The 20,636-nt window shown below is 37.3% G+C and overlaps 1 protein-coding gene across 3 annotated transcripts in view; it reads left to right on the top strand.

Moving 5' to 3' along the window:
• Positions 1 to 20,242, top strand: part of armc9 (armadillo repeat containing 9) — a 29,410-nt gene extending 9,168 nt beyond the window's left edge. For 2 of the 3 annotated variants that reach the window (XM_028444259.1, XM_028444257.1), the window contains 16 exons: positions 1,376 to 1,410; positions 1,498 to 1,609; positions 1,940 to 2,032; positions 3,599 to 3,689; positions 4,646 to 4,769; positions 4,943 to 5,082; positions 7,199 to 7,275; positions 7,771 to 7,845; positions 8,437 to 8,527; positions 8,651 to 8,703; positions 10,185 to 10,283; positions 10,453 to 10,568; positions 11,734 to 11,909; positions 12,883 to 12,988; positions 15,732 to 15,895; positions 19,288 to 20,242. In XM_028444259.1, the coding sequence (XP_028300060.1) occupies positions 1,376 to 1,410; positions 1,498 to 1,609; positions 1,940 to 2,032; positions 3,599 to 3,689; positions 4,646 to 4,769; positions 4,943 to 5,082; positions 7,199 to 7,275; positions 7,771 to 7,845; positions 8,437 to 8,527; positions 8,651 to 8,703; positions 10,185 to 10,283; positions 10,453 to 10,568; positions 11,734 to 11,909; positions 12,883 to 12,988; positions 15,732 to 15,895; positions 19,288 to 19,331 (1,596 nt within the window). In that variant the 3' untranslated portion in view covers positions 19,332 to 20,242. Of the gene's footprint in view, positions 1 to 1,375; positions 1,411 to 1,497; positions 1,610 to 1,939; positions 2,033 to 3,598; positions 3,690 to 4,645; positions 4,770 to 4,942; positions 5,083 to 7,198; positions 7,276 to 7,770; positions 7,846 to 8,436; positions 8,528 to 8,650; positions 8,704 to 10,184; positions 10,284 to 10,452; positions 10,569 to 11,733; positions 11,910 to 12,882; positions 12,989 to 15,731; positions 15,896 to 19,283 lie in introns of all 3 variants that reach the window. The other variant, XM_028444258.1, reaches the window with a different exon arrangement.
• Positions 20,243 to 20,636: the final 394 nt, after the last annotated feature.

Genomic DNA, 20,636 nt, shown 5'->3' with positions numbered 1-20,636 from the left:
AAAAAAAATGTAATAAAACCAGAAATTTAAGAAAAAAAAATGTTAGAAAAACCCAAATCGTAAAACTGGTGAATAATGTAACAAGATGCAGAGCCCAACATGAAAAAACCTTTTTTGCTTTTTTTATATATATAAACTTTTATTTATATATATATACACATACACATATTTACACATACACATTTGTGTATGATACTACACTCTACATTGAAGCAATAAACCTTTTAATCCATAAATCATTGACTCGCTCTATAATGTAATAAAATGATTACACTATTAGAGGAAAAATATTTTGCATGCCCCATATTGTAATAACGACGGCAAAAAGTTTTTACATTTCGGGCTCAGCATCTTGTTACATTATTTTTTGTTTTGATAACATTTTGGGTGGTTGTGACATATCGGGCTCTCACACACCACCTTGAGTGCCATGATTAGAAAATATCTAAGACAGTTTTCATCCCCTATGTTTTCGTTTCCTACTTGATTTAGAAGCTTTTCCACTTAATTACAGGCATTTAGAAAGAGGTAAACATGTATTCTATTTATAGTGATTACAGCCTTCAATATTAGCTATAGATGTATTTACAAATCTACATAATTTGGCATGTAGTGTTTGGTCAAGGTTTTATTTTATTTTTTATCAATTAGCATTAGCAGCAAAGTAGCATAAATTGCATTCATTTGTGCTGCATAAATGAATTGCTGTTTTGTTTGTTCGTTGATGCTCTAGTATAGAATAATTTGGAAAAGAGGCTGAAATGAAGTTATGGACGTAATTTGTCTATGTATTGTGTGCTTTTAAACTCCATTGTAGTACTATAGAACTATAAACTGAGAATTTCTTTGGCAAAAGCATCCAAAACGTTATAATTAATAATAATTATGTATTTTAGATTTTTCCCCAATACTCACAACCTACTATCTTCACAGATATTTGTTTTGCTTTTTAATGTTTTACTCTCATGCAGAGGTGAACAGTGCATGAGCACGGGGATGTAACAAAGATACTAACAATCCTTTTCTTGTTCTAGTTTTAGCAAATGTTTTGGTTGCATTTATATTTGTTGCAGGGATGAAGTCACCAAACTGCACTTACTGTATGTACTGGTGTTCAGCATGTACCGTACTAAGCATGATACATGCACGTCTTTAAAGAACAACATTGACGCATTCAGATTATGACCAAGTTTTACAAGTTTTGGGTCAAGGTCATTCACGTTTGATGATGAAAGAATGATAGAAAGGGATTAAAGGAATAATCACGGCTGCATGGATACCGATGTGTGCTCCATAAGATTAAAAAAAAATGGATGCAACCAGAAACATCTGAACCGTTCACCGCCGGTTTTCCTTTGATTGTTGTGTCTCGTAGGCCTCGTCCATGCTCCGAGCCTCCATTCCACCACTGTAAGTTTTATATCAAATCATAGTCCATGAAGAAGTGTTCTATGTAGATCAAACCAATGTTTTCATCTTATTTTTGTTCCACTTCAGCAAACAGAAAGAGGTTCCAATGCTGCCCTCGTTAGATTATGAGAAGCTGAAGAAAGACATGATTGGAGGATCAGATAGACTAAAATCTCTGCTTCTGCAAGCTCTGCGATGGGTGAGAACATTTCACCATTAGTTTACTGTTGTGCATAATATTTGATCAAGTCTAAGCTGGTACACATACCTGTACATTGTGTTGGAGTTTGTTTTTTTAAGATGAGAAAAAGAAATCAACCAAAATCAATTGTAACCCAATTGTAATCCATCTTTAGTGTTGTGCCTAAAGATTCTTTTCAAGCTCTAGCAGAAATATTCTACACTTTAACTTAATATTAATTGTCTTATGACATGTAAAGCGTTTTTGAACTGGAAGGAAACAGTTTCCATCATTGTATTTATTAAACATGTTTTGGTGTTCATAATTGTTATTTCTATGGTGCGTTAGAGACTGACACGCTCACTGCCTGGTGAACAGAGGGACACCGTCCTTCAGGCTTACATCAGCAATGATCTGCTGGAACGCGACAGCACCAAGCAGGTTAGAAGCTGGAACTTTTGGTGTGTGTGTATCCACAAGTGGATACAAGCATAGTGGCATAAAAATATGTACAATAAAACAAGAAAAACCTAGCTCAAAAACAATTCAAACAAGGTAAACACATTTCATCATCATTTAATGAATCATAAGCAGTGGAAATCCAGGTGGGTTCGCTAAAAGTGTGAACTATTTCCTGAAATGAGTTTTGACTATTTGAGTTCCTGTGTTGGCTGCTAGGAATAGCATTTAGGTTTTCTTTAGGTTTATTATCCCCACCACAAAGTGTAGAAGAAGGATTTAGGTTTGAGCTCCGTCCGAGTTAAAGGGGATAGTTTCCAAATTCGGTGTGTGGCTCCATGGTAGCAGTACCTTGATGGAGTTCGAAAATGAGAAGTGTGCAATTGTTTTTTACGGAGTTATTGCCCTTTTTTACTCTGTTCGAGGTATCTTCAAAGGGGACAGCTTTTCTCACAGACCATTTAAGATAGTCATTTTATATTCTGATGTGATAATATTTTCTTATGTAAACATCTAAGTTCTTAGATTTAGGACATTTAGGAAAAGGTTGTGAGTTAAAATGACAACCAATCTGGCGGGGGATGTTGATGACTATGTCTTCTTGTTGAATTTATTTGATAAGGACCATAAACATATACATTAGTCCCACAAGGAGAAAGATGCGTTGTTACATATTTAGCTAAGCTAATTTCCATCTGCCGGTCCCTGAAACTTAAAAGCAGACAAACTAGGGACACAAATTAGGGACACACAGACAGAGAAGCAAAAACAGGCGTAGACGAACACTGGATTTAATGAAACACATTCAGTACAGATGCAGCATTGTACATGTACAGTGTAACATCTAAATCTCTTAGGGTAACAATACAAAAATAAAATCTAAAGGTAAAAAAAGTAATAAAAACAAGGGTAAAAGCAGCTCTTTCCTAAAAGTAACATTTTATTTATTGGCCACTTTCTTAATACCTGTGTTACTTATGTGTACAAATGAGTTTATCTTTTACTCTCTTGTTTAGAAAACGTTGATTGTATTCAGCACTTCATTTTCTTAAGGTTCTTCTCACACACACGCACATTTTAATCTCATCAGTGTTTTATTCTCACATTATTTTCATTCAGCCTGTGGCTGTAGGTGTTTTGCTAAAGATAGTCTAATGGAGAAAAATATCCCCTTACCACCTTTTTAACCACACTTATCTCTTTTATGCATTTATTTATTTATGTACTAACCACTGCCATTAAAGCCTTTTCTAAATGTCACCAGTCATTAACTCCTCAAGGGTACAATAACAGTATGAAAAGGTTGCATACAGTTATTAAAACATGCAGGAACAAAGTGATAATGGGAGGAGTTACAATTTAATAGGATAAATAAATATAGAATATTTTCAATGTTTACTGTTTGTTGACTGCTAATATTAAAGGTTTTCAATAACATAAAAAGGTTACAGAGAAAAAGCAAATGTTAAAAAAAATAAATTCTACCAAACAAAAAGCTATTTTTGAAGACAATAGATACATGATCAAACTTTTCTTATTTCCCCCTAGAACACGGTGCTTTATTTGTTAAGATCGACAAATGAGATTGTTCGTCAGTACATGGCTCGTCTCATCAATGCATTTGCTTCCCTTGCAGAGGGTGAGTATTTAACTGTCTTAAGCTTTGGTGCAGCATCATTGTTTCCTTGGTTGAGCTGAGTCATAAGAGATTTAAAAGTCCTTGATGGCTTTTCATTCTGGGATCAATTAACTAATGGTGCTCCACATCAGCCTGCCAGTATCTCCTGAGGGCAGTTTGCCTGGAATCATGTTCACAAACATTAGTTTGTTGTTGGTTTTCGCCTGAAATTAGTTTTTTTTTTTTTACAAATAAAGGACGACAGGTGTTGTCATGGTATTGTTTAGAACAGGGAAGTCAAACTTATTTTAGTTCAGTGGCCGAATACGGACCAGTTTATCTTAAGTGGGCTGCAGATTTTAGGCAGGAAAATTAGTAATTTAATCATTATTGTGCTCTAGTTTACACTTTCTCGTATAAATAAAATGGGAAAATATGTACGGCACTGATAATATCAAGCAATAACTGGCACATATCAGTCCCTGCTGGATCTTCACTTTAATTTTTTTAGATTTTGTGGCCAATTTTCATGTAATTTTTGTGGAATAATTTGAAGAAAATAGCAGGATTTTGGAAAAATTGAGAGTTCTTTTACATATTTCAGATTAAAAATGACTGCCATCATTTGATATAAGCATGGGGAAAATGTGAGCCCTGCTAATAATGGGAAGTTTCATTGAATTTGTGTATTATTTTGGGAGATATCTAGCTGAGATATCTACAACTGAATTAGTTGGTAATTTACACAAAGATTCATGGTTTCTCTGACTTTTTTACTTTCTGCTGTGGGCTGATTTGGATGCTCTAAAGGGCCGGATTTGGCACCGGGGCCTCGAGTTTGACATATGTTGTCTAGAATGTCCTGCACTTGGTTAGGACATTTCTAGGTCATTTCTTATTTTTATTTCAAACCTTTTCAACAAAAACAATGTCATTTTTGGACTATTTTTATCATCTGATTTTTTACATGTTTACAGGTCGGGTTTACCTCTCCCATATTCCCAATCTACTGAAGCTTTTGACCGGAGCACTGAAGGAGGAAGGCAAAGACTCCCTGACTAGAGAGAATGTGCTTGTGGCTCTACAGAAGCTCAGTCTCAGGTACATTTAATAATCATTAACTAATTTCATTACTCCTTTAAATGGTATTAATGCTAGACTTCACTCGAATATGGACTGAGTGAATGAAAAGCTCTTAGTTTAGGTTAATTATGGTAACATTAAAATACATCAACTTAGACCCTGAATGAGTTATTGCTTGTGTGTTTTGGTAGGAGGAGCCAGCAGACGGCCATGATAGCAGACGACTTGATTGGTTGGCTGGTGGATGAGCTTCAGGATCCAGACTGCCTCAGTGATTATACTTTAGAGTACTCTGCAGCTCTGCTCATGAACCTCTGTCTGCGGACTAAAGGCAAGCAAAGGCCAAAGTAGTTTTACATCTATGTATTTTCATCTCAACTTTTTCCCCTATTCAAGTTCCACCTAAAAACAACACAGTTTGTAACAATGTTTGGAAAAATATTGATGTTGCAGAAGTTGCTCTACTTGACATTCTCTACTTTGGAGCCTGGTCACACATCCTAGAAAGATTTTAAATGTTTTGTTTGGTCCTATGTGAACACGCAACCAAAGTCCAGAGCGCATCAGGGAAGCAAATCCCATTTATTAATTGATTACATAGATCATAGAGAATTTACAGCTCTGACGCAGAGCTGACTGACAGAAAGCAGCTCGATGGCGGGAGTAAAGTTACAAAAATATTAAAAACAGCTCATATGCAGACATTGGTGGAGCAAAGTGTAGGCCTGGGCAATATATCGAGATCTAAGATATATCAAGATTTCTTTTTTGGCAATATGGAAATGACAATACCACCTATATTGATTTTTTTTATTTTATAGCTTTTTTCTTAAAATGCTTTTTCTGCTTCTCAGGACAGCATGAAAAGCACATTTAGATATTCACTGAGTGCGTCCAAACCCAGAACGTCCCCTAAACATGCCACACTACAGAACTCACTCACACGTGCTGTCGCTTATTAGAGAAAAAGACAAAAGTGACACATATTGTGCAGCTGTTTTTTAAAGCAGAACTAAGTAACTTTTTCACCTTAATAAATCCTTCTTGTTGTCCCTGTGAAGGTAAGGGGGGTCTTTCATCCTCCCTGCTGTCTCTGGCCAGAAAACCGCACTTACAACTTTCCTGTCTCCGACCCGGTGACAAGACATACTGCTTTACGGCAGCCCAATACAAACTAATGCTAGATTGTGACCATCCCCGTGGCTGCACACGGTTGTCTACGAATTCACTTTTCTCTAACTAATATTATGGTGGAGCCAGCAAAAGAAAAAGGCGGAGAAAACCTTTGTCCGAGGAACATAGCAACTCCATGTAGTGACAGCTCAGCAGCAACACACAGCAGTCACGTATCGTCGTCAGGGCAACAGCCACGCACACACAAACAACCCAGCGGTCCATCAGGCAGCACACACACAACAATCCATCCATCTATCCATCCATTTTCAGAGCCGCTTTGTCATCACACAAACACATTACACACATTTCCACACTCCCTTCCGTATTACTCCCACATCATTCATTTATTTTACTTGTCTCTCTTCCTCATACTGTTCACATGGTCACAAGTGACTATATGGGTGAAAGCACCCTTAGTGTCACTGTTGTATTAGGATTTTTCTGTGATCGGTCGCTACCGTCTTTGGAGAGCAAAGGTGCACATGTAGCTGTGGGATGGGGCAGGCGGCGGGGGGTGCTGAGTTTTTACGACAGTGACATAACCAAAAGGGACCTTTAGGGGGAGCGCTAAGTGCAAGTTACTTAGTTCTGCTTTAATAAATGTGTTTGTGTGGCATTTTGCACCAGCAAATTTAACCTAGAATTATCTTTCTGGTAAGACTATTAAGTTAAATAATCGCCATTTTGAGAAAAAATATATCGAGATATGGGTTTTGGTCCATATTTCCCAGCCTTACAGGTGTGTGTGGATGTAGAATCTCACCGGAATGACAAGGTTTTAACATGTTTAGCAGACGTGATTTCTAACAACAGCAGGTAGCACACAGAATCAAATCAATCAGCCCCCCTTCTGAATACTCTCCTGTACTTATTACTTCTTGCATAAATTCTGTCAATTTCATTTAACTTAGTTTATGGCAATTACAAAGCCAAGATACATTTCTCATTTTTAAAGCGTTAATTTTTTATGTTTTTTTCTTTGAGTTCCCTTACAACTTTAATAAAGTGCTCAGTATTTAATGTATCTGCAGCACAAGCATATACACTATGGGTTTGATGGTGCCTATAATGATAAATTGTAATTAATATGAACAACAAAATAGATGACGTTTGTGTGTGTGTGTGTGTGTGTGTGTGTGTGTGTGTGTGTGTGTGTGTGTGTGTGTGTGTGTGTGTGTGTGTGTGTGTGTGTGTGTGTGTGTGTGTGTGTGTGTGTGTGTGTGTGTGTGTGTGTGTGTGTGTGTGTGTGTGTGTTGAATGTCTTTGCACAGGAAAAAGGAAGTGCGCAGACAAAGCCAAGCATGTGCTGAAGGTTCTGACTGACCTCCTCGGACATGAAAACCATGAGGTAATAATAAACATTTACTGTATGTCAACATGTGAACACAGGTGTGGATTGCGTCACATGTGTTGCTGTGTCACATGTTTGCAAACCTCTTTATTTAGAAGGCACAGGCAATAAAACAGGTCATTTCAATGCTTAGCTAATGAAAATGTCTTTTCTGAAAGTGTTCTTAGTGGTTTTCAAAAAGTTGTGACCGAAACTTCAATTTTGAGATCAAACTTTAATATAAGACACACTGTACTTTAAATAGATTAAGGTTTGTCATTACACATTTAAACAGTATTTGCAGTCGACCTCTAGAATAGAGAGAAAACAAATGCGTAGTACACACGTCTGTTTCTTTTCATGTCTTTTCAGCCAAATTTGTATATTCTACCCACACGTTCACCTGTGTTTGTCTCTTTTGTATTCAAACTTGTTGACAAAATCTGTTTTTTATTTCACCTGAGATCACAGATTAAGTTTGTTTGCATGCGTTTCACTTTGCTTTTTCCTCAGATCCGACCATATGTGAACGGAGCCCTGTACAGCATCCTGTGTATCCCATCGGTGCGAGAGGAAGCTAGAGAGATGGTGAGATAGCAGAAATATCTTCACCTGGTCGTAGGAAACAGATGCAGTTTTTGTTTTGCCTCCTTTTTGTTTCCTCTTGATGTCAGCACACAGCCTGTGTGTGGAGGAGGAGGAGGAGGAACAGCTGCTGACTTGTACAACATAGACGTTTACAGATTATCCAGGTGTCTTTAGATATATTTGATATATTCCAGAGTTTTTAGGTTTTCACCCAGGCGTGCATTGGGTTACGTGAGCCTAGGATTTGTGATACTATTAAAAAATGCTGTTGTCGAGTTATTTAGTTTGTAAGTCCTTAATGTTAGTTAATAACATAGACTCCAAAAGCAGACAAAATTAGAAAACATAGTAACAAGAAAAACACAAAAAATGGATCTAAAAACACACGAAATGACAACATCATATACAAAATGAAATTACGAATATACAGAATGAATCCAAAAACACATAAAAATGTAAACAAATACACAAAATGAGGGAACAATAAATACAATTAGAACAAAAACACAGAAAAATAGAGAAAAATATACAAAATGACAACAAACCGATTTAAGACCACACTAATCCTTTGTTACGTTTTTGTGTATAAAGAGTGTAGAGGAGATTCTTCGCTGCTACAGCAAAGAGGAAAACCCAGACCTTAACAGGCAGATTGAGTTCATCATTAAACAGCTTAACTCAGGTTAGTATGTTTTATTACAATCATTTGACATATCTAAATGTATCATTTCTCTTCTAAAAGCTGTGTATTCTTTGTTGGTGTATTTTACTCAATAAAACACATTATTATTCATATTCCACACAGCTGAGGAGGAAGGCCCTGACTCAGACGATGAAGAGGAAGAGGATGATAACGATGTAAGTTTCTCCCATATACACATACAAATCAAGGTTTCCAACATTATTGTTTTTTCTTTTAGTTCAAAATGTGAAATTCATACCAGGCATAAATGAAGCTCCTACTGTACTTTTTTGACCTAGTCATCAAGCCTTTAGATTCTAATCTAAGAGTGACACAGATATTGGGTGTCACCCACCGACTGTATGCCCTACATTCCTGCATGATGGGTTTGAAAGATTGCATGGAAAGTGGGTTATAGTTGTTTTGTTTTTTTTGTTACTGATGTCTATAATGATTGAATTTGTATGTTTTCTTCCTGTATACATAGAAGGAAGTGTGATTCAAATCAGGAAGTTTTCTACTTTTTAAATATAAATGATTAATAAATAATCTTGCATTGAATACTTTGCCACATAAAAAGAGAAAATAATGTACTGGAAAAACTTTGAACTTAAAAGATTCCATCCTACTGTTTCAAGTGTGAATAAATAACATTACTTTATTACTTTAATAATAAAAACACAAAGGCTTTTTCTGAACATATTTTGCCAACAAACTGCTCAGTAATGCAAACGTAACGCTTTACTTCACTATACCGGTTAGTATATGTATATATATATATATATATATATATATATATATATATATATATATAAATATTATTGATTATACAGTTAGTTCCAACCAAGTAATTGATTGGACAAGAGACATTGAGTAACAACAGCACTTGGATTTTTTACAGACATGAACTTCATGTTCATGATCAACTTTCATTTAGGAAATGTTTGTGTGTTGCCTGGCAACAGCCTTGTCTCCCTTCCAGACCTATTTGTTTTGGTGGAGGAAAATAAATGCTCAATTAATTATAACCTCCTCTCACTTAATACTGATGACCAATGTTTTTTTTAATTTTGGGGTTGGGACCCCATGTGGGGTCGCCTGGAAGTAAAATGGGGTCACCTGAAATGTCTAGTAATTGGTTTAAAAAAAAAAAAAAAAAAAACTCAGGTAAAGAAATGAATTATTATGATATATTTTTACATTTTAAAAATATCTAGGGGGGCTACTTTGTATTTGTAAAACACTTGAATAAACGGGATCAAAAACTAATTCTAGAAGAAGAAAAAAATGTCTCTGGGGTCGCCGGACATTTGTGATATCAAAATGTCAAAAACTCAAAAAAGGTTGGGAACCTCTGCTGTTGACTTATAAAATGGACTTTTTAGAACTGTTGTATAAAAGCAATATCACACTTGAGGTCTTGTGATATTGACTCTCATGTGATAATGCTGAAATATTCAATTTTTATTATATTTAAATGTGTTGAACTTGTTCATAAGCCAATCAAACATGAGCAAACCCAAATTCAGGCATTTATTATTATTGTGAAATATTTTTTAAAAGAATTTTAATTGCACTGTGGTGATCTTTTTTGATCAGTTTTATGATTTGGTAAAGTTCCGTTTTGTGATTCAGGTTCCTTATCTTTGTGTGATAGGAGGACTTAATGGAGACGGACCTCGATAAAGAGGAAGTCCTGCAGCCTCAGCACAGTGAACTGTCTGGGGAGAGTCTGCTCACCACTGAATACCTCGGGGTAAGAGCAAAAGCACTCAAACTCACTGAGATCAGATCTGTGCAGCATTCTGGTCTGTATAGTGCTTCAGGGTATTTAATCAATAATAAACAGAGACAGTCGTAATATAAAAATATTGAACGTTCACAATCACATCAGTGCGTTACTGATGCTGCTTTTGTTTGCATAGATTATGACCAACATGACCAGAGTGAAAAGAAAAGCGACTCCTCTGCCACAAACAAACGTCAACGAGCCCCTGCAGCGCCCCGTCACACCGAGTTCTCATCGTAACATCAGCGCAGGGTGAGTTGAACGGGCGCCACAGACATTAGATCCATATTAGAGTTCAGCTCTTTATAAATGTGACTGGATATTGGTTTTTCAAGAGTTGTATAAGCCATGACTCAGTTTTCTCCTCAGGGTAATCTTTGGTGTCCACTCTACATACACAAATGACTGTAAACGGTGAAAGAAAACTCTGTTTACAGAAAACAAGCAGGATTTTATCAGTCTTTGTCTCACATGCAGATCCACTTACAGCTGCTTTAGGTCATTCTGACAATGAATTAGCACCTTCCTGTGTTCAACCCCCTGGAAGATGAAGTTCCTCTTCCTATTATAACTAGTGCAATGGGTCAAATAAAGAATTATTTCTTTTCTTAAACTTAAGCTGTCATGGTGTAAATCTGCCTGAGTAGATTGAATGTAGGTCATTGTTGACACAAACAGCCGCAGGTAGGAAGAAGCTTAGATTATGGCAATAGATATGTTGCAAAATAGGAGAGCTTGTAGAATGTGAGGTGAGAACTTGAAGGAAAAAAATGTTAACTTGTTTAATAAAATCCACACAATTGATGGGGAAAAAATGTGAACCTGTAGAGCTATAATTTAAACCCAAAGGAAATATTGACACATACGTGATCGGAATGTGAAGTCACAGAAAAAATATTCACAAATGTGTAGAATGAGATTTACACGAATAAAATGACAGCTGCAAGTTTTTAATCCAACATTTACTCATGTTATTATAATTTTATTATTATTATTCGTGCCTGTTATCCTTTACAACCACAACTCTGAGGTTACAACTTCTCGACTCTGACGCTACGGATGCACAAACGACTTTTCTCGAGTGAATCCGCGCTGGTTCAGTTTTGCAACACATTTTGTGAGACGTCTGTAGCAAAACAGGTTTGTACCTGTAGAAAAGTAGTTGTGTGGACTTTTTATACAAGTACTGTAAACATTTTTACATACAGTACAAGTTCACATTCCTTTCCTTCAAGTTCTCACATCACACTCTACAAGCTCTCCTATTTTGCAACACATCTACCTTCATATTAATTCTACTACAAAACACCAAGTTACTTTTCTTTTCTTTATCCTTCACCATAAATGTTTTTGAAAGTAAGTTAAGTCTCCATTTTATCCAACAATGTGAACAAGTTTATTATTTTTCCCTTTGTAGGGATTTTCGAGATAACCATCAGGTACATGAAAGCGGCGGGAACAAGGACTTCCCTCTAAGAGGACAGAGGAGTGAGGAAGGAAGTGGAAGTTTGCCCCCTTCCAGATACAACTCTCGACCACCGACACGATGCGGCAGTCGTCCAAGCACTGCCGACTCTCTACAGCACAGCCTAGGTGAGGGATTAGTGCATTCAATCTTTATTTTTTTCCGTCATTTCCTGATTGCATATATACTTTACAATAGTAAAATTTCAAAAGAGTTTTTGGATATATCCTCAATAGATATTAAAGGTCCCATATCATGCTATTTTTCACCCATCTCCATTTGTTCTAAGAACAACAAAAACATATTTGAGGTTTATTTTCCCAAACTCGCCTGTTTTCCAGAGTTTTAGCCTCTGAAAAGTCACTTTCTGAGCTACTCTACACAAACAGGCTGATTTGCGGCCTACTTATGTATATTCATGAGTGGGCGTGTCTATAGACGGGACACTGACTTCCTCCTCCCTGCACGGTGACGTAGGGCCAGAGGACGGCCCGCCCTCCTCCCATCCACTTCGTAGCCGAGCTCATGCTGCTTTATAAACACGAGACAGAGCGTGGGGCGGGGCGTTCGCCGGTTCATACATAGACAGCAGAAAATACATACATAGCACTGCGCGAAGGATGCTGAAACGCTCAACTTCGTGGGCGTGTCTGTTTACATGTCAATCACAGCAGAGAGCTTCCTGGAGGCGCGTCTTCTCCAGCTCAGTGCTGCGTCAAATTCAACATCAAAGTGGGAATGAGTCATCAAACTGGAGCGAGGTGTTTGGGCTCACCCTGCAGTAAGAAAGGAGCAAATCACCCTCTAACGATTGAGGGAATCAATGAAAAAAAATACTTAAAGCATGTGTATGAAGCTCAAATAGCACTTTTTATGATATTTAACACAGAAAAGTTGATTTAGCTTAACATGGGCCCTTTATTATTCCAACTACCCATGTCTTAAAGGGGTTGTGTAGATTTACTGACTTAAAATATGTTTTACAAGGATTCCAAAGTGTTGCTTTGTCCTCTTTCTGTGTCATTGTTGTGCCATTCTGCAATTAGAATTATTGAATTCTTATTTATTTCACCTTCTGTCTTCACACACGCACACATTCAGACTCGGAGTGTGGCCGTTTATCCCTCGAGTCAGAGTTGGATGGGGCGTATGAAGGTAGAGAAAGGAGAGAACGTTCCCAGAGGGAACACAATGGACACGCTGCCAGGTGAGGTCACGCGCACACATGCACACACACAAACCAGTTTTCTTTTAGTTTAGGACAGAAAAAAGCTGCCTCAAAGACGGTGGTCAAGCCTATAAACATTCACCAGGTGTGTTTGACTGGTGCAAACACACCAGCTTTTCTGAAAAGGTGGGATCAAAATGAAGTCAACTTAGATGTGCGTTAGTGGTCCAGGCGTGTGTTTTCTATAGAGAGCTGGATCGACGGCTGCTGGACACCAAAGGGTAACTCAGCATCACTGAGCTTGTCTGTGGCGTGCGTTCCAACGAGCACTAGTGTCCACAAAGAAACCCATTCAATCACACACCCTCACCTTTAAATCCAAGAGCAACTTGATTCCTGAATCCAGCCAACAGTACAAAGTACCCCAACCCCCCCAATATCACCCAGGAATGTAAATCACCTCCTTAAGATCCCCTGCCAGAGTCTGGCCTCAGTTGCCTTATTGTAAAAGGTATAAACCGGCAGTAAATGAGGATAAAACACAGGAATGCATTTTGACCATTTGGTTTTTGGCAACTAGTTTTAAAGTGTACGTACACCCTAAAACCACTTTTTTTCTGCTGAATTCATATATTATTAGGTATGAAGTAATGTCATTTATTGATCCTATTCCTACTCTTCACATTTAGTGTTTTTAGTTGTAAAATGACAGAGTGACTGCCAGCTATTGCAATTGAATTTTGCTATTGGCTCAGATTTTGGATCAGTGACATCACTTACCTTCACTGTTGGCCCCGCCCCTCCTATAAAAGATGGGCGTAGAACTAGAACTGTGTTCAAAATCGCATACGAACCAACTACTCGTACTGTCTGACGTCAAAATGAGGACGTAGTGCGTTGAAATTAGATTGTATGGAAAGATTGAGTACGCGAGAAATACCTGGATATGTACTATATTAGGACATTTTTGAAGTATGCACAGTGGGTACACTAGTCACACTCAACCGCCCCATGATGCATTGCGAGCAGAAAGTATAATCGTCCTGGGGCCGGCTTCAAGCTAAAAGTCAAACTTCCCTTTTTCAAAACAAAAGCATCTCTTCTTGTCTTCAATTAGTTTTTTTTTAACCCTTTTGTAAATGGGGCTCTTGTTTTGAAGTTAACCAGAAGTTTACACAGTAGCACAATGGCAGGACTCAGAAAATCTCTAAAATGTCAGTTTGAAATGTGTTTCCGCGAGTTTTATGGATCAAATGACCATATGTTATTATTCTACTTGGACACTTAAAATGTGGAAAATCAACAGAGATATTTAGCCTCAGTGGCAGGTCAGCTAAAACCAGGGGGTGGACTTACACTTTAAGCTAATCAACAATTATTTTATATTAATCATAGGACGGTCAAAATATTTTCCTGGCAAAAATCCTCACACCTTTCCTCCTGTAGTTGTTACAGTTAACTTTCTCCACTCAGCAACACGAGCAATGGTGACATCACTAATGTTCTCAGATTCAGTCACCACTTGTGACGCATCCCATATCCCAGATATTATCAGGAATGATGGAGCCTGTGTGACTACCCCGAATGAAATCCATCTGTTTTATTTGGTGTACGATTGTCTCACAGGATGTGGGGCGTTTGGCTTCTGCTTGACTATCACATTAGCAGAGTTCTGTCTTCACTGTGGTCTGGTTGAAGATCCATTCTAACAAATAGATCCGGTTTCCTGAGACATAAATTACCATTTTTGTGGTTTGATATATTATAAAACAATAATGCACTCTAGTCGTGTAAAAACTTTCAACATTAGTTTATTTTACCTTTAAAACGTTTGATCTTGAACTGTTTCAAGTTAATAGTAGCCCACGTTTATTTGTATATTTTAAGGTAATTTGATTAAACAGTTGTCTCAAACATTTTTTTTCATAATTTCTAAACTTCAGATATTTACAAATTTTAATAATTTTTTTAAAATTATCTCTTGAGATCATAATTCTTGTAAAGCTGCTAAATTTGACTTTGGAATGACATAAAAAACAAAACAAAACTGAAATATAATGACTCCACTGGACCTAACTATGGAATAAAAGCCATAACTTTTTTTTAAATGAAGTAATTTTTTAGGAAACACTGACTTTGACCATTGTTTATGCAGTTGTGTCTAAGTAAACGAAGAAAATCCATCAACTGTAGCAGCTGTAAATCTGTAATAAAAAAAATAAATCTTTTTTTTTTTAACCAATCACATCTCCCTGCTCGTTCTCGATCCCTCACATGCACGAGCTCACACTGAAAGTGCGTCACAGGTGACAAGAGTTAAAACAGAGTTTTTGGTCATGTTTTTTTACATATATGATATTAAACTTTATTGTTTACTTACTGCTGAATGAGACGACGTTTCTACACAATACAAGCAACGAGCTGAGCTCCTCTTCTGCAGCAGCTGTGCGCATGCATGTGAGTGAGACGGAGCACAGGAGGGAGGGGCAAGGGGGGTTAAGGCGGAGCCATCAGGGAGGCTACATTCAAAATCATGCAAGCTTTTGAAAATCGCCTACCCTACCTTCTATGTTTATGATTGATCTGGAACAATTATACATCCTTGCTGTGACTAACACTCAAAGCTATTTTGCTTATAAAAATTCAAGAATGTTCTCTGTATATTTAAAGGATGAAACGTGTCTCAGACTGAGTTGAAGTCGACATGTTTCCCAGTAACCCCTTGATGCCAGTAAATCATGCTCATCACTCACTTATTTATCGTTGTTCTTGTGTTCATTAGTGATTCTTGCATCCAGGGGTTTGCAAGCGTTCCCAACATCCCTCGTACACCTGACCGAGCCGTGAACAGTGGCCCCCCACTGGCTCCCCAGTTCTCCCATTCAGAGCCACGGCAAAGCAGCCGGCCCTGCTCTGTGGGCTCCACGGGGGGCAGAGGAGGTCAAGGTAAGATGGTGATGATTGTGATGGTGGCAAATGATCAGTTAGTGATTACTAGGCTGCAGGGTTGGGGTCTTACAATTACACTATTTAATTACAATTACGTCTTCAATTATCCATTACATTCTCAATAACTAAAGTTCAATTACAATTAATAACAATTAATGAACCTTTATTAAATATTCCCATAAAACAATCTTCCTCTTGTGTTAGCATCTCTAATGATAACAGGTTAGTTTGACCCAGATCAGCTGTAAATACACTAAAATGATCATTTATCATCAAATTAGTTTTCCATCTCTTGGTTACCTTGTTAGGTTTTGTAATCAATGAAAATATTGGTATTAATATTTTTGTCAGTATACCCCTAAATAAAAAAATGGTAAAATGATCCTTAAGAGCCATAGAACTGTAACATGGTTCCACAGATTTGCTTTGCATTAAATTGTAAATTATAGTTTTTATAGAATTTCCATGACAATAACGATTAAAAAGTCAATTATCTCAACTAAATTGTAATTCAATTAAGATTACAATGGCAACATATTTTTTCCAATTACGTCGTATTTGTAATTAGTTATCAACTACACAATTACAATTATAATTGACCCGTCCCCAACCCTACTAGACAGTATTGGACGATCATGAACCATTAAAGGTACTCGTAACCAGAGCTGGGTATCATGGCCAGTTTCCTGAATCGATTCGATTTCGATTAATAAGGTTTTGAATCGATTAATCGCGATTCGATTTCGATTCAGTATTGATCTTTCAAATTAATTTTGATATTAACAAGATGGTTCCAAACTTCTGACCCAGCTGAGCTTCGTCTGCCATGTTTGCACTGAATTGAATGCACTCTCGCGCAGTAATTGACTTTGCTAACGCCAGACTACAGCATGAGACTTCAGGGGTTAAAGTAAAAAAAAATATATATATAGATTTCAGCACCTATGAATTGATTTTAGAGGGAATAAAATAAATTTTTTTTACTCAGATCTATAAAACAGAATAAACTATCACTGTCACAGAGGCTCAAATAAATGATTACAAAGTGAAAAGAAAAAACACTAACAAAGTATACATACATAATTAATTTTAAGAAGTGAAATTAAAAGTTTCTTCTTACAAAGGATTCAACTTTAAAAAAAAAAAAACAGCAAAGTTTGTTGGTTGATTAAAAGTTAGCACAATATCAATAAAAGATGGTTTCCAATCTGACACAAGATTATAGCCTTGAGGTAATCAACACAAAAGGAACACAAATAAAATGTAACATGCAAATATAGTAGTAATAATATTAATATTTCAAGGTTGTTTCACCTTCGTAACATTAACATTGCCTTCAGTAACAGTGGCCCTAACATGTGATCTTGCATCAATAGATGATGTCATGAGTGGCGGTTTGAGTAAGCATTTTAAGAACCTAGTTTTAGAGGAAACATTCAATTTGTTTACCAAACATAAAAAGGTTCAAAGTAATGCAAACAGTGTAATTTGTTAACTTTGAACTTGGATTTATGAGCAGACGAAAGGCTTCATGAAACTCAAGCGTTGTCCACTCTGATGTTTGGAGAAATGGATCTGCTTCGTGTCTCACAGTGTTTTCCCACTCTTCTGAAACTGGTTTTTCCATGGCTGTTCTGTCCGATAGTGGTCAGCTAACAAAAGCCGGATTAAATCTAATATACTGTAAAATGACTAATCTAGCAGGAGCTCATGTCTCAGGTTACACACAAGAATTTCTGCAGCTTCAGTTGGAACAAAAAAACTACTGTTTGGTTTTCAACGCTCTGAATCAGCTTCGCTGTAGATAAAATGTTCATCAGTTGCTTATTTTCATCTTCCTGAAAATACAGATAATCATTTTTTGAGTGCACTTCTTTTCTGTATTTAAGGAAGACGTTAATATTTAAAAAAATACAACCGACATTTTCATTAGCCTGGAAATAGTTAAAGTAGTTTTAAATGAACAAAGGCTGTGGACTGTGAAGATTTTCTTTTACTGTCGACTTTGCATCCTGCACAGATAGAACTTGAGTTACTACAGATGCAATCTGGTGCTTTTATTTGTCCGATAGCATCTCCATGTGCTCTTATGCCGTCTTTGATTTGCGTTTCATGAGTGATTACCTCCGGCTCTTACCATAAAGCTTCTAATGGCACCTAATGGTCCCTCAAACCCACCACATCCTCCTGCTATGTCCTACTCTTGAGGTCTGGCAAGTGTCTGACAGTTAGAGAGTGAAAGGAAGACACTTAATCATATTCTTCTTCAAAGGCAATAAGCAGCAGCGCACATGACGTGAACAACAACAGTCTTTAGCCTTCTTATAACTTTACTTCTTCTTACAGTAATGTACTTTTACACCACCTGTCCAAAGCCGCTTTCTTCAGCAGTGTGTGTTTAAAGTAGGAGAATATCAGCCCCACACAGAGACCACCCCCCCAGTGCCACCCACTCAGCCACAGTGAACATGTTGGGGAGCTGCCATCATGTTGAGAGGAAGGGAAATAGCCCGATTCACAAAAAGCTCATATGATGACAGATGCTACCATGTTGCTAGGCAACCAGAGAAGGTCTAGAAAGGGCAGTGGTTCTCAACATTTTGTAGTATTGTAATGTACCCCCACTAGCACAAAGGCTCTTTGGTTGAGAAACACCAATATGTGATAAGAGCATTATGGAATGAGTTTACGCTTGCATTTTAACGATACAGTAGCTTCAAAATTAAGGGCACCCCCATTTTTTAAAAAAAATTATCTAAAATCAGTATATTGATCCAGATCCCCTCCAAAATTTGATGGAATCGTAAGGTCTATCTTTGGTTCAAATCTTTTGATGTAATCCTGCTAACAGTCAAACAAACAAATAAAAGCCAGTGAAAATATGACCTCCTTGGCAGAAAAAATATTTTTTTTTTTGTTTTATTTTGGGGTTTTTTTTTCATTTCTTTATTTTTTTCCCAATAAAAAAGGAAAAAAACTTGACGTCTAAAATGTTAAATTAGCCCAGTCAGTCGACCAAGCTGCGTTTTAAAACTCATTTTACATTCCCTCAGCAGATCATATTCAGAACACAAGAGAATAACTTCAAGTGTATTTTGGAAAACTATAAAGTGGAAAAAATGGGAGGAAATAAAAACCAGACTTAGTTAAAACAGGGCTGTGATTAATTCACAAATCATTTCTATATTATGATACGTACTCATCAGAATGGACACTTTGTTTACTTTATTAAAACAATGGTTTCAATCTTTTCAAAGCAGAATCTTATAGGAAATATTTTCTTTTTTAAATGTCTAAACTACTAAAAGTTTAAACATGTCTTTCTGCTTTATTTTCCCAAAGCTCTTTTAATCTATTTGCTTTTCTTCCGCTCTCTTCACTCCAGGCAGACAGTCAAAGAGGAGATGAAGAGGGAGCTGTCACTGTTGGGTAGCACTATCTCCCCAGGAGCATCAGACTTCCTGTAACATCATCTCCCCCCTCCCCACCCCATCCACCGGTCAGGATCAGGGAGAGCAGAGCAGAGATGGTTTAGGATCAGCAGTGAGACGAGGCTGTGGAACAATGTGTAGGATTGTGGATCCACTAACCCCCACCCCAACAGACAACCCCCACCCCCCCATTCCTTCAGCTGTGGCACACACACTGTAACACAATATGGAGTCAGACAATAATCACAACCCCCCACCTATGCAGCTCTCTGCCCCTTGTCGCCTCTTTTTGAATAAAGTTTCTTCTCCCGGAACGCGTAAATGTACAAACATCCTCAACACAATCCACTTCACCTCCTCCTTTAACACGCACCGATTCCTTACCGCCTTGTTTTGGAGACAGAAGTGAATATATTATATATTTATAAATGTTATTTTTATGCTTGAGCACAGTGTGGTTTCAAATCATCTGTGTTTAAGGCTTTTCAGCCTTAAAATGACTGACCCCGCATAGAGAGCAGGGTCGGGGTCAATTACATTTTTAAATTACAATTACGCATTCAGTTATCCATTTCAATTACAACTCAATTGTGATTACATTTACTGGCATTTTTTCCAATTACACTTAAAATTGCTATTGTTATTTTCCCCTGAAAGTCAATTACAATTATGTTCTCAAGTACTACAGTTCAATTAAAAATAATCACAATTGCTGAGCCTTTAATAAATAACCCCAAAGAACTTTAGCTTTGTGTAACAATCTGTTATGATACCAGGTCGGTTTTGACCCATGTCTTAAGTCAGCTGTGAATAAAACGCGTCTGCTGGTGCTACATTTCCCATGAAATGAGCACGTTTATACACCGCAATTTTGTTTTTCGCCTCTAGCGGGCCCAGTTTTGACTCTACCCGGAGCAGACCTTTCCGCTGACACCTCGATCTGAGCACTTTTTGAAGCACTATTGACGCTGAAGCCGCTTTCACATTGTTCTCTCCCATAGAGAGTACTGCGTGTGGGCGTGGTTCCAGCGCCTCTAACTGACACGCCCCCAGCGTTTCAGAGCAGAGAGAAGTGCTTCTTTTCCCATGATTTTGAGACCTAGTTTTATATACTTAGCGATTTTTTTCATCTTTCAAATTTGGCTCAGTGGCCAATGACACATGGTGTGACAAACTCATAACACACATTTATTTATGCTTTACACAGACTTTAAGAGAACTGACAGGTAAACTTGATTTGAAACATTTTAATAATTTTAACTACGAATGTGTAAGCCATAAATCTGTAACATGGTTCCCCAGTTTTG

The sequence above is a fragment of the Gouania willdenowi genome, chromosome 4 (genome assembly GCF_900634775.1).
Source record: "Gouania willdenowi chromosome 4, fGouWil2.1, whole genome shotgun sequence".
NCBI classification, from domain to species: Eukaryota; Metazoa; Chordata; class Actinopteri; order Blenniiformes; family Gobiesocidae; genus Gouania; species Gouania willdenowi.
Note: the sequence above shows the minus strand (reverse complement) of the source record. Positions and strands in the feature narration are given on the sequence as shown.